This window comes from Helicoverpa armigera, chromosome 19 (assembly GCF_030705265.1).
Source record: "Helicoverpa armigera isolate CAAS_96S chromosome 19, ASM3070526v1, whole genome shotgun sequence".
Lineage (NCBI taxonomy): Eukaryota > Metazoa > Arthropoda > Insecta > Lepidoptera > Noctuidae > Helicoverpa > Helicoverpa armigera.
In genome coordinates, this window is record NC_087138.1 from 7,405,472 (window position 1) to 7,421,133 (window position 15,662).

Below are 15,662 nucleotides of genomic sequence, written 5' to 3' on the forward strand. Positions count from 1 at the left end.
ACTTATTAGGTACGTGCTCATACTTAAATGTTTCATTAAAGTACATACTAATGTAATAAACTGTATATCAATATAGTTAACGAAAAAACCTTTTCTTTGTAACATTATATACCTTTTTCAAAGCCAAGCTTAGCACTGACAATTACAGGTGCGCAATATAAGTTTCAGCTTCAGGTAAACCCTTGAAAGTTGTGAAACTGTAAACTGTACGGAGTTGCGAGTTTTTCATGAATGCACTTTGTTTTTCCACATATACTGGAAGTAAATGTAGCACTTACGACTATTTCATGAGCAGAAAGGTTTTTCCAAGATAAAAGGATTATAGGGAAAGTTTTTTTTTTATTAAGTTAGTTTTGCTTGAGTTAAATGACTTTATTTTGTATTTGGTATTGGAATTGCGTTTATTTTTCAAATTTTAATTAAGGGTAAAGAGATGAGAAAGTCGGACCCCTATTTGCTATTATTAACATGAATATTTGTGGAAAATCGGTAAAAGTAGTTTTGTTTAACGTCTAATATTCGCGTTAGTGTCAGAAATTAACAAATTCCCTATATGTTGAAGACCTGTGGAATTGTGGATCCAGCTTGTAATAAGTGTATATTCTAGTGTGAGACATTGAGAAGTTATAGCGCAGTGTTGATTTCATGAGCTTTAACCAGTCCACCGGTGGATGAATCAAGATTTAGCTGGCTGACCACGCACCCTGGAACGAGGCATCATCCCATCTGCGTGGATTCACAAGGTACGGGAGCATTATTGTTGCAATAGTTATAGTGGTTATTCTAGTATTTCACGGAATCTCATCAATAGGACTTTAATTAATATACGATTTGTGTTTACCGCCATATTGATTCTGCATTCGATTTTTAAATCACCTTTCTCAATTTCTTTTCTCGGTGAAGGTATCCACACGCTTCACAACATACATTTATTTATATACTTACACCTGCCTGCAAACACACCTCAAACTTTTAATTAAAAAAACAGTAGGTAAACTAAAATTTCCACAACTAATAAATTAATCCTCTATCCTAAGTACAAAGTAAATAATTATTGTTCTAGCTAATTGTTCTAACCGCCCACAGCTGGGCAAACATGTCTATGCATGCTCTCTCCTTTGTGAGATCATTTCAACCTACCCTCAGGTCGTGTGAAAATACCTTTTGTTCGACCCTCTGTTCTGTACTTAACTAGGGTCAGTTTCAACTATTTTAGGATAATATAAATGAATTAATCCGTCTTAAATGACCTTGACCTTGAGTTTCACGGTCTACTAATGTACCTAAGTGGAGTAGTGTTTGTCCGTAGCTCCCGTGACTTCCCAAAAGAAATGTATTTAATTATGCCTACAAAATAATATCGATACTTCGCTCGTACAAATTCCATGTGCCAACATTAATGTTGATAACCTTGAACTCTACAGAATAATACTCGTTCCAAATCAATTACTGAAAGAAACCAATAAGAGAAAGAATTTATTTTCCCGGCTTTGTTAGCAAAAACCAGTATTGGGAGTAGGTATATAAATACATTATGTTTGTTCATGAATTGGCGTCAACAAAAATCATTCTGCATTATTGTTGCCTAATACAGAGTTATAAATCAAATAGACAGGTTTTTCTGTAGATCAAATCTTTGATAAAAAGTCACTCTAACTCTTATTTAACAATTAATGGTAAATCCCACAATAATCAGCAATCCACAAGACAATTTGATTACTTTACATAGGTATATGTTATAGTAATTGACACACTTATATCACGCGGTATACCAACTCTGCTTATCATATCTCAATTAGCAAACCTGCTAGTATTGAGATAAGGTTAGATATGCCACAAGACGGTAATGGAACCTTAAGCCAATGCGCATAATCCTAATGGTTATGTAGCTTGAAGGACTTTAGACTATAATACACGGTCGTTACAATATTATTAATGCGGATAAAGTATCAATTGAACTATTACTATTAGCTAACCTAACATTTTCCATTCAAATTCGATATTTATTTAATAACTATTAATTAATTTGATAACAATAAGTCAAGTTACTTTCAAGGTTCTAGTCTGATTCGTGGTCTTAATTTTCCAATAAAGAATTGTATATTCCAGCTAAACGTTAAGGCACAATTACTTAGAACATCGTTTAATTAAAGTTATGATAGTGGCCACTTGACATTTATTTGACTTCCAATATAACAATTTTATATTGAAACAGTTTTCTAAGAAACCACAGTTACTACGCCCTACAGGGAAAAGAAAGATAGCGTAGATACCATAAAAAAGGTAGGTCAGGCGCTTTCTTGTAGGTCAATGGAACATACGCAAACAATCACAAACGAGGCGTTCGGGTTCCTTGTCAAATCAAAACCTTATCTGTCAAAGATTGGTCTTCATTGATTTGTGATTTTATTTTGAATATAATGGGTGGGTTCCATATAAGGCGTGTAAGTACAGAGCTATTGCCTCATCCCCCGAACACCGGCATTTTAACTTTCCTAGGAGATTTTGCGTTATGACATCTCCTCTAATCATTTTCTTCTCCATGCCACGGCTACTCTAGTACAATATAAGTCTATGTGCACAATAATTTTCTCGTACGCGAGTTAATTTCCTCTGTGTATCGAGAGCGGTATTATAGTGCAAATGTCAAATGTATTTACTGTGTTCGTGCTTATGTCCCGCGGCGTTGCCTGTTACCCTGTTATTGCTTTTAGCTGTAAGGTCAAAGGTCATAATATATAGTGTTTGTTACGCCATATTGTTGATATCTTAAGATTTCTGTTGATTCAGTTGGCAGCATATCTGCCCGAGAAATGCTTTGTCTAAGGCGTAATAGTAAGTTCTGACTATAATTTGTACACTACGTAAGGGTACATTTCAGAGCTACGCGTCTGTCTTTTCTACTTTTCAAACTCTTTTCGTCAACAAAATTGTCAGGAAGCTTTACATAGCCGAAATGTCATAAAATTAATCATCCAATTATGATGGTAATTAAAGTCATTAAGCGGTAGACATTTAAAGGGCAAAAGCCACTGACCTTGACCTTGGAACTTATTATTTTCTGTGCTGCTTCTCACGGTTTTATAATTATTGTCATCTTAGAGAATCGATGCCTTTTATTCTAATCCGTCATCGATCAATTTATGTCCGGTATTGTCCATGGATACCATAAACTTCATCGAACTCGATGTAGACTTTTTACTAGAGAGTGTCAACAATTAACTTACTGACTCAAACAAAGCCTTTTGCAATTGTATAGAAATCAGTAAGAAAGCAACATGCTGACTACGGAAGAAAAACAAACCTACTCAATTGAGCCATAATATACAATCTTTCATATTTAAAGGTCACGGTACACAAACACTCAATAAAAACTTAAACAAACGACGACTTAAACAAATAAATAAATTACCATTCATCAATCACTCTTCCTAAACTTCCCCACATTGACAGGCCCATTCAAAGTTCAATACAAATTCTGTATTACAATCATGGAGAACAAAATGACTAGCGGAGATGTCATAACGCAAAATTTCCTGAGAAAGTAGCGCGTCAAAATGCGGGTGTTCAGTGGACGAGGAACGTTACTAGCGCCGCGCCGCCTTTATACATCTTCATTAGAACCCGCTCATAATTTTCAAAATAAGATAACCAATCAATCAACACCAATCTTTGGCAGATTGGTTTTGATTTGACAAGGATCCCAAACGCCTCGTTAGTTCCAGTAACTGATCACACCGCACGTACGTTGCTTGACCTATAAGAAAGCGCTTGACCTACCTTTTTTATACCTAACATATTATCCGCTATCTTTCCTTGCCCCGTGGTCCATGGTAACTAGTGGTTTCTTAGAAAACTGTTTCAATACAAAATTGTTACCGATACTGATTGGTTTTGACTTGACAAAGAACTAAAATGTCTCATTAGTTCAAGTAACTGACGTCTACCGTACGTCACTTGACTTACAAGAAGGCACCTGACTTACCTTCTGGCATCTCTGCTATATTTCCTTCTTCCGTGATTGAGATGCAGAAGCCCCCTACTTTGACCTACTTACTATAGAACAAACGCCAAGGTCAAGACCTTAAGGAAACTATTTATAGACCTGGATCTACAATTGTGCTTCTCCAGTCAGCCTCACTGAGGATAAGAAGGGACTTTCAAGAAATGTAAACAATAGTCGTTCAGATTTATTTTTATTTTTATCGCTAAACTTTTGATGCTTGGATCAGTTAGGAATTGGGGTTAATTCGGAAGTGGGGTAAATGTTTTGGAAGTTTCGTTAATGCCTAAATACACAAGAGTCGTGTTTTTCATTACTTCTATTGAGAAAAATGTAAATCTTTTTGAGTCTAAATAATTTGCTGTAAAATTATTTTTTGGTAATTCAGCTTTTCAGAATGCACTTTGTTTTGGTTTCTTTCTGATACTCATCGGATATTCAATCAACCCCGTAAAAAATTCCTTCAATACTGCGGTCTACATAAAAATACACCGTACAATACATACAGTCTATTTACTCAGTCCTGTGGACACAACGAAGCTACCACTTCTACAAAAGTCAAAAGAAAACTACAAAGTTTCGGAACTAATAAAGAAGAGAAGCAATGTAGCAAAGCTTTTAAAAAATACATAAAAAATAAAATGTTTCCTCTATTAGAGATAACCGGTATGACAATGTAGTTCTTTATTGTTTGAGTTTAAATAGAGAGGCAACAGTTTATTTAAGCAAAAATATGAGTTGTGTTTCCTGGATTAAAACCGAAATTTTTTCGGTGAAAAATTACTATATAAATTTGCAAAAAATACAGAGCAAGAGATATTTTTCCACGTCAATTGTCATCATCACTTTTTCGCACTGGATAGAAATAGTGATGGGCGTATAAACTGTCTAGACCCATTGATAATAATCTATTAATCAGTGATTGCCTGGGCCATAATCTCTAAATTACAGAATACTGAACAAGACAAAAAAATCCGCAAAAATGTCCGCAATTCTGCATATATAATTGCATTTTTAGTCTGGGCAATCTCAAGCCACAGGCACAAATCTTATATACCCCATTACTTGGCCTCTAAGCAAAACTATCTCCATACAAATACTTACAGTTTCGCACATACATAGATATCCGTTGCTGTTATGTTTTGTTTGTGTACACCTAGCAGTACCTAGTCGCTAAGGGACTTAAAATATCGGGTAAGGACCTCAGTTCAGCTAAGTCAAAACAAAATACTAAAGAAAATTATATTCTAGCTAGATAATATAATATTAATCATTATCTTCATACCTAACATAATCAGTAACCTTTCCTTTCACCAGGTTTACTACATATAATAACCATGTAAATGATAGCTGTCGTCCAATTTAGCGCTAAGATTAAACACCTCTTTTGTGACCACGCTACTAATGAACTGCTAGGGACCGTCCTAATGATGTTCCTGAGATTCTTAGTGAAATAGCGTTAACGTAGGAACTAAATATTTTAGTACAGCTTAATTTCTATACGGATAGACTGTGAATAATGAGCCTTTATTGACGATTAATGAACGAACACCAGTTTTAATTATGATAGCTTAGCTAGTAAGCTGCAAACTTTTAGTCGGCCGATACTTTGTTTGAGCTCATAAATTAGAATGAAGATGAATAGCAATGCGCACATTACAAAGAGCAGGTATTTAGTCGATATCAGACTGAAGTGAGTTTGATTGGAATCAAGGTCTCCTTTCAAAAATAAGATACAGTGTGCTGGTACTCTTAACCACTAGCTATTGACTATTGATATTAACTTGGTGTAACAAAATCACACAAAGCTGAAGAGTTTGCTAGTCAACATTCTTTCAGTGTTAGATAGGTAGCCCATGTCTTAACAGAGGCTGTAGCCTACTAGGTACTAGCAGTTTTTAATAAAGCGACTGCATGCGTCATAGAATTGACGTTGTCACTATCCCTCTTTGAAATAGAAGCCAAACTTCAATCATCTAGAAAAAGTGTAGGCGGATTTTTATTCCAACTTTCAAAGCTAATTGGTTTTTGTCTTTGTAACTTGAATTTCATAAGATCTTTTAAAGGTCACGATAAGATTTCCATATTATTCATAACGGTAAAGTTGGCTTTGCGAAGAAATTTAATCCTTTTGCTTTTGTGATGCAAAATAAACAGGAAGACGAAATAAGCCAATAAGCGAGGAAGAGCTTAAAGATATAATGTTGGTATCGCCGGCTTATCAAAATGAAGGCGCTGGTTGATTTGATCAAAAGCCGCCGTTTATGGGCAAACGATACCTTTTATATTCTGTTCGTATCCAAGCAATTTTTCTGAGGAAAAAAGCTATATTTTGTATTAATTTAAAACTACATTACTTCGTTTGTTTAGACCCATTGCGTCATTATGAAAAGGTGACCATATTTTGTTAAGTCCCTACCAGTACTAACTGAGACTTATTGGAAAAGTTATTGACTAAAAATAAAAGACGAAGAAAATAGATTTATTAAGCTATATTCATCCCAATGAAAATCGAACCATGACGCAATTTTATTCATATTTTTACCATAATAAAATCAAGCCAATAAAAGCTACGTCTAAAACAAGAACCGACGATTTATTCAATACCTTTTATTAAATTACTGACTTCGAAAAAAAAGAATCGGTTAAATTGTATTTCTGATTTTTCGCTTTTTAGTCTGTGGCCAAATAGCGGCCATCTTTTTAAGATTGTCTTGAATTTATTGGACTGACGAAAACTAGGTTTGCGAATGTTTTTAAAAGATAAGGAAGTAAGATAATTAATTCTTTAGTTTAGGGGCATTTTGCAAGAGTTTAAGTTTTGTAATGAGACTGTCTTGGTGAAAGTTTTATTATCACATTTTAGTAGCTACTGAGATTAGTTGTAACTCATTTTCTAGCTGGTCATTTTTGTATGTTGGTAACTTTTTTGCTAATGATGAAGAAATTTTTGATGTTATTGTAAAATTCATTTGAAGAAATTAAGAAAGTGGCTACCTCTGAAACTACTGTCTTGTTTTTCTTTTGCAGATCCTTATATTATGTTCTCTTAGTATCGAGTACATACTTTAGACTATAAAAAAATTCATGTATCTGTAGATTCTGCTTACATCTTTCTGGAATATTTATTTTAGGCCTCCTTGATTTGATCGAAGTATACCTCCTCATAATTCAAATATTTACTGAACACGAACATTTTACAAGAGCGCAATAGAAACAATCTTTCAATTAATTAATTAAGCCTTGTTTACATTAATATAAATAATGAATATAACTTCGAATCTTTCCATTTACCGTTACCTTGAAGATATTTCCTTAACTGACTCTTACAGATGTCCCTACCAGCCTCTCTTTTGATTCCATTTTTATCTGACAACAATCTTCGTACTGTATAAATATAGATAGTCATTTGTTTATATTGAATGAAGGAAAGATGAAAATAAAGGTCCCTGCACACAGCGGGCGCGGCGCGGCGGGACGGGACGGCGACGCTACACAATGTACTAGATCGTCGCATCGCGTCGCGCCGAGCGGGACGGCTCTGTGTGATGTCGTCCGTAATATCTAGTACATTACAATGCTCAGTGTCGCGTCGCCGTCCCGTCCCGCCACGCCGCGCTCGCTGTGTGCAGAGAACATTAGATGTAACATTAACGGTCGTTTGCAATATTCTATCTATCTATATACCAATAGTCTTAAGATTTTTGTTTTTACGTAGGGTTAGCCTGGTGTTCTGTAATACAGGATTATTCTACATCAGACACCAGTCTCTATGTTTATAATAATATAATTGATTGATTGATATCTGTTGATTACTTATTGAACTAACGACAGAAAGACATTAATTGTATGGGGCTAATGTCAAAATTCTTTAGAGAATTTTCTTAAACACGTGACGAACGTCTGTTTAACTTTTTGTAGTAAGACCTGTCGTTTCCAATATTCGGTAATATATCTGGTGATTTTGTATGTGTCTAATAAAACATTTAATAAATGATTATCAATTCCAATAATATCCCAGGTAGAATATTTGCTATTTTCAAAATAAATATGTACTTAAACCGTACAAATATACACCGTCCCGATCTTTGTATGTACTCATAACTTCTGTCGTATATATGTACGTCGTTTCCGAGAATACTGTAGCTTACCGGCATTGAATTTCTCAGAATCTATCACTTGAATGCCTATACGTTAAATGTTATTTGAAGGTAACAACTAAGATGTTCTTTTCATTGTTGAGCTAAGATTGAATAATCTTATGAGCGATAGCATTTCAATTTTTCTCACAATCTCTTAAGTAACGGTCACCGTGTGATTATTATAAACAAAGTATAGAAATAGGGATGAGGATTAAACTGATAGGCCTTACAACCATCGGTTTAAAGACTGCGAATCTCCTTTACAAATGCGCGTTTTCAAAGCCGATCTAGGTAATCAAGCCAATACCCCTTTGTACGCTAATACCTACATTTGCGGCCTGTGTAATATGAAATATAAACAACGTTTATAAAAATGCATCAAAGTGCAAAGAAAGATTAACGCGTTCTTGGCAGCTACTTAACGAAACATTTACTACTAATTAAGCCTTACGATACAAAACCTACATCTCTGTTTAACACTTCAATCCAATAAGGGTTGAAGCTTCTTCTTCCAACAAACTGAAGGTCAAATGTAAATGATGGTCATATATCACTTTAGCGAGGTGCTTGTTAAATCCTAGATCCGATATCAAAGACCATCATTATAACGAAAAGACAGCACTAAAGTTTTAGGGTTCCGTACCCAAAGGGTAAAACGGGACCCTATTGTTTTCGCTCCTCTGTCCGTCCGTCCGACTGTTACCAGGCTGTATCTCATGAACCGTGATAGTTGGAGAGCTGAAATTTTCACAGATGATGTATTTTTGCCGTTATAACAACAAATACTGAAAACTAGAAATAAATATTTTTTTGGGGGGCTGAAATACAACAACTTTTAATAAATATTGGTACGGAACCCTTTGTGGGCGAGTCCGACTCGCACTTGGCCGGTTTTTTTTCCAATTGCGAAAGTTTCAGAAAGTCGTACGCTCAAGTAAACCTGTTATTTTTAAGTTCAGTCTATTTTTCAGGTGGAAATATTTTAGAAAGGGTTATTTTTTGTGTATTTTTAATTTGATACCCTTGGTAGAATGTAGGTCAGATATAAAATATTGGATAGGTTTGTTCAGTGAAAATTGTTGAAAAAATAGTTTACAGTAAAAAAGATGACGCGGCTGCAGAACATGAGATACTCAATAAAATTATTTCGCAAAAATGTCCGGAAAGCTGTATTTTTGCTCAGTTAAGTTGTCCAATTCAAACATGTCATTTGGGAATATGAAAGATTAAAATACTTCTTTCCAGCCCAATTAAGAGAATCAAGTTAATCCTACTAATATTATAAACGCGAAAGTTTGTATGTATGGATGTATGGATGTATGGATGTATGGATGTATGGATGTATGGATGTTTGTTACTCTTTCACGCAAAAACTACTGAATGGATTTTAATGAAACTTTACAATAATATAGCTTATACATCAGAATAACACATAGGCTACAATTTGTAAACATATTGTTCGAAATACTAAACCTGCGCAGACGAAGTCGCGGGCACCAGCTAGTATTACATACTGAAGTTAAAGTACACACTAGTTAGAAACCACATTTCCTATGTTCAAGTATCAAACTAAGGAACAAACAAGCAACAGCCATGACCTACTAACGCTTGTAAACTTGAAAGAAAACAGATCACAAAACTTCCCGTTTATTCTTTTGACATTTATTCTCAGCAATTGTGTCATTGTCTTTGGCAGTAGTTAGGGGTAATAAGAAGCCAGAAAGTCTGACAACCAGTCTTACCAACGGGTATCGCCTATAGGGTTTCTAGGGTGATTAGGTTGGACGGCTAGATAGGCAGCTGCGGGATTGTTCGAAAGAGTTACCGCGGCCCTGGTACATAAAAGGCCTACTACGGAACATAACGGGTTTTAGTCAGTAAGAGTCTGAAACTCCCTCACCGCTGCTAACCCACAGCAGGAGGAGTCATTTGATGACTTTTGACGCCGTTTTAAAAAAAAAATAAGGATAGGCAGTTTTTTCTGTAGTCAAAACTTTCAGTGCTCGGTAGCCCATTCATCAAAGGCTGTTGGTTACTTCTAACCCTGATGCGGGAAGTAGGTCCCTCGTATTGCGTGTGGAACCACTAATAAATAATGATTTATTTGATCGCAGTCATATAACTTTATGTTACTAGATAGATGGCTAAACTAAACCTTCATATTACACGACACCTGTCAACGCTTCGTGTTTAATTAAATAAACCTACGCCTTCTGAACACCAGGCAACACCATAAATCCCGTATCAGACACTATATCTGTGCCTTAACCTCTTAAGTTTGTTATTGTTAAATTATAAGTTAAAATCTGAACAACACGTGTAACCTTGTGACCTTGATGTCATGTTTTCAGCTTCTAACTAACCCGAGCGAGGAATATTCAGTTGAGACCGTACGTACTCGTAAGTCAAGGCGAAAGTGAAGCACGATACTTTTGGTTAAGATTTTAAACTTGATAATATTGTTAGTTTGTTATTAGATGAAGATAAACATTATCTACCTATAACGAGTTCCACTCTTCGAAACTTTTGGAAGAAAATCCCTCGGTAAGCAGGTGAAACTGCAGAAAACAGCTAATATAATATAAGAGAACATGCTTGCTATTAGGTGCCGAAGTACTGTTTCACATTGCTACCTTCTGGTAACATGCCTAGAAGACTAGCTTGTATCGTCGTCACAGCACAAAGACCTTCACTGCTGGACATAGGTCTCTGTCAATCAGAGAAATACTCCCTATATGCATGTGTATTTTTAACTTTGGAGATGCTGCTGCCCATCTCCGAAGAAAACATGTAACGTTGGTTATGTCAATACAAAAATCAAACTTTACAAAAAATATGTTAGTCACGTATTTTTTAATATTATTATAATTAATCATCTAATTATCACATCTAAAGCATGTAGATATCTTTAGGCAGACATAAGCAGACTGTTTCTAACTAAACCTTCAAGTTGCAGTCCACTCCAAAAACTACTCTAAATTAATGGGTCTTCTTTGAAATTGAACGCCCAGCTTCTAGGAATATCGTCTCTGCCTTATAAATTCAGCAGAAACTGGAATTTAAATTAATTAATTACCAGTTTTCAATTAATAATGGTCCATTAATTTATTGCTTTTCAGCTAGACCATAGTCTTAATTATAATATAGATAAAAAAATTACCTAACTTTAGTAATCTTTCACCAAGATTCACCCCACCATTTGAACATAGAATTGTCTTAATTAGAAACAATAATTGAAGTTTTTTAAATACTGGACAGTAAGTTTCAGCAATTTTTCCCTACCCACCAAAAACACATGATGTTTAAACAACGGTACAATGTGACGCCTTATGCGAAGAGGCTCATTTAATATTCAGCAGAAAGATATTAGGTATTTATTTCTTCGAAAAACGATCGGATTTTGTTTCTAGTTAAGGCTTATCACCTTACCCTTATCGCGTAATTGGAGATACGCCCTTGACTCCCACGGACAGACAAATAAGTAAGAAATATTTACTTAACGTTTTCTTACCGAGACTTTTCGTAAATGTAAGTTTCCTAGAGAGCCTACTGATCGCATCTGAATAAAAATCTTCATCTCTTGGGTATTCATATGGCAAATTTCATCAAAATCGGTTCAGCAGACTTCCCATGATACGGAGCCTTTTATCAAAAGGGAAACTTAATTCTTACCAAACATTCGAAAAGATCGATCAAAATTATCTTAATAAAACACACACACACTTGCACATAAATCATATACAAGGAAAACGTATGAAAGTGCCATAATTTTCCTTTTCTCACGTTGTCTACTAAAAACCGAAAAGGCGTATAAAGAATCTTCATCTCATATAGTTGCGTGCCTCAAAAATGGAAGATAAACTGACATCACGTGTCTTACGGAGCCACGGAGGAAAGAAAGATAGCAGAGATGCCATACGTAAGGTAGGTCAGGCGCCTTCATGTAAGTCACGACACCGTACGGCAGGTGTGATCAATTAATAGAACTTACGAGGCGTTCGGGTTCCTTGTCAAATCTGTCAAAACTTCTTTGGTGATTTTATTTTGAAAATCATGGACAGATTCCATAGAAGACGTATGTATAAGGGCAGAGCTAGTTACATTCCTCGTTCCCCGAACATTTGCATTTTGGCGCGCTACTTTCTCCGAAGATTTTGCGTTATGACATCTCCACTAGTCATTTTGTTCTCCACGTACGAAGCCCATGTTTGTTTCGTCAAGTAAGTTTGTTCTCATTGTAAGACTTGGCTAAGATACTCACGTCTAGTATATAAGTTTGTTAGTTTGTGTAACTCTGTTCTATTGTACACGTGTAAATTGTAACAGTGTTAAGCGTGTATGTCTGTGTGTAGGGAGATAATATTCAGCCTAATACTGTTTAGTTTTTGACAATTATTTATACTATCTACCACAGTTATAATAGTCATGATATTTATTTTTATATTTATTTTCCTTTTCCATGACTAGATATAGTCAGCAGAGACGAGATATTTTTATACAAAAATTCTGTTGAAAGCTTTAAACCTTCATTGCTCTACTCTGCTTTGGTGGACTCTGGGCCTTAGTTGGTCTGCTTTCTCTTTGAGCTGTCAGAATGAAAATTATGGCAATAGAAATTGAAAGAAATCCTGACTGGTTAGACATCCGAACTGAGACGCGAGTGTGAGCCTTTCTGTCTTTAGCACTCCACAGTACATTATTCTTTCCCCACCAAATACCATGTATTCCATTCCACAACACTCTCACACCAAGGTATTACAAAGACAACATCACCAAAGCCGGGATTCAATTTAAATTCAATATGTTTGCAGACTCCGTCTCAATCGTTTGTCAATGTCATCTGTATTGGTTTACCTGTGCCTCGAACCGCCTCGAACCGCCTCAAGCTTGATATATACCTGTTGCCATGGTTACAGCGCCGTTCCGTTGTAAGCTGAAGAAGTTAAGTCTGAACAAATATTTGGTGTTGTAAGTGTATGAAAATATTATCTATTTTTGTGAAAGTTATAACTTCGCTGAGAAATAGGTTTTTGGATGATTTGATCAGTGCAGATTATAAGTTTTTTCTTTTAAGGCAGATTTATGATGAAACATTTACATACAATACATATTGAACTTTGAGTTTACATGGAAGATTGTTTGAATTTTAGCACATCATATATAGATATTAGGTTTCTCAAGTAGAACTTTGGACTAATTTCTCTGACAGTTATGTAATCGGTTGGTTAAAGGGCTTTTTACTTACCCTTAACCTATTACATTTTTATTTATTTAAACATACACACTATCATTACAGCTTAACTTAACCAATACGATAGTGGTGTCCACAGTTATTATCTATACATGATCTAGGAGTTTCCTATAAATAGGTTTTTTAGCACACGCAAAAGAAAACGACACTAAAAAATGTCAACATTTTATTCATAAATCAGTATAAGTACTTACATCCACTTACAGCTATACAGTATAAAGACTTAGCAACGTTTACGACAAGTATCCTAATCTCATACAAAAATATTACCTCTCATTCAACCTTCTCTTGTACTGTCATTCCTTTTTAAAACGAAAATTATTACAATATTACAATATCATGTAGATTTCGAGTATTTTGTTTTTTGATGCGGGTCAATGCCCTGTCTGATCGTATATTGTTTCTAGACAGATAATTCTTTATTGTGTGCATTTGTCTTCAATTGCAACTGATTTGGTATTACTTCAAAGACTTGGCTTGACAAAGGGCTTTTCAGATAAAAACGCACGACGGCAAATTTGCGCTACGGAAACGCCGAGTCGACGAACGCAAAAGATGTGTATGTAAGTATGTAGGTACTTTGCTTTTTAACGTTCCTATATACCGAGGAAAACCACGGGTTGAAACACGCAAATTTTCTTATCAAGGTTCTCATAATATACACATTAAATTACATAGATATGTTTCTATCTACATTATATACTTTAGAATATATACTCGGATTTACGATATGAGAATTCGTAACCTCGGATTAATATCACTTCCTTACCAAATAATTTCGTTCTGAATTCACGTCATCAAAACTGTACCATTAATCATGGAAACTTGTCAGAAAAATATCATCATTTAGGAAATCTTGAACTTCGAGTGACACAATACGATAACAGTAGAAAATTTGCAGAGGCAGAGGATTATCTAACCTTAACATTAATCTTACACCTAGATATATAGGTATACATCCATAAATGTTTTTCGTAACAAATAATTTTCAAAAAATAGCAATTTAATTGAATATCAAAGATTAAGCTATATTCGATTGAAAAAGATAAGGATTATCTGAATTTAAATGAATTACTTTTACATTTTCCATTAAATGTTAAACGCACGCGTCGTACAAAGGGTGCAATGTAATAAATATGTCAATTTAAAATTAATCTCGTTCAAGTTACGGCTGAGCCGGTCTACAAACAATATTCTGTTTCACGCGTTAAATTCATCATGACAGCTTTTTAAATCAATGCCTATTGTTTATCATTTAATACACGTTTTATAATATATAACTTTAAAACTTATGTTTATAATATATACTTTAAATACATTGATATATTTTAATTTTAACACGATTTAAAGCTTCATTTTCATCTTACAATTTCATGTAACATATATAACAAATTATATGTATTTATATATCTTGTGCTGTTGTTGAAAATAAAAATTTCGTAGATATTTCGCAAAATTTATACATAATATATATTTTTCCAACTACATTATTGTCCGATAAAAGAATGTTCGTAACATTCGTCCGTTTCTAACAAATCGTAACGCTGCAATATGTAATTAGAATTTAATAACATATCAAATAGTTAAAGGTATGACGATAGGTTTAAATACTCTTATCGTAAAAGACAACAACTATACAACATTAATAAGTATATAATATGTACAAGATGTGAATAAGTCTTGAATTTGAAGTGTGCGTATTCCAAGGTGTACATAGAAGTAACATTGTATATAACTTGACAAATACATGGTCAGTAAAGTATAGACGTAGGAAATGTATGGCAATGATATGAGAATACATTGGATTATTCAAACTACTGGCTACAAATTATACTTCATCTATAAACATTTAGAACGTCTATGGATAAATTCATTTTCTTCTACATCAACAGATATCTAATCTAATTCTTTCTCTACGTTTCAATATCACTTAATATTGATTCTGATTCATTTCTCTACTGTAAATGGACATACAACCGTTTATTATAATCACATTTACTTACTATAAACGCTTTGGCATCGCGAGAATACCTGTCTACGTCACTACAGTCGACGCCTTCTAATTGATGTTGATATCTTCAGTCCTTGTTCCTTCGTCTCTTCATCTGCGAAAAGGATCATAATAAGCACAAAACTTGGATTAAAAACTCCTTAAAACACTCTAAGGGTCCGTTCAGACAGACCGGCTCGGAGAGAAGAGCAAATTCTTAACACGTTGAAAATTGAGTACTTAGTATTTGAAGTAAGGTTTATTTTTGCATGCGCA

At 34.6% G+C, this 15,662-nt stretch overlaps 1 protein-coding gene across 1 annotated transcript in view; it reads right to left on the reverse strand.

Moving 5' to 3' along the window:
• Nucleotides 1–13,547: 13,547 nt before the first annotated feature.
• LOC110373280 (synaptotagmin-6) overlaps nucleotides 13,548–15,662 on the reverse strand; it is a 110,314-nt gene continuing 108,199 nt past the window's right edge. Inside the window, exon 11 of the mRNA XM_049841271.2 lies at nucleotides 13,548–15,501. Coding sequence (XP_049697228.1) covers nucleotides 15,498–15,501 — 4 coding nt within the window. The 3' untranslated portion in view covers nucleotides 13,548–15,497. The remainder of the gene's footprint in view (nucleotides 15,502–15,662) is intronic.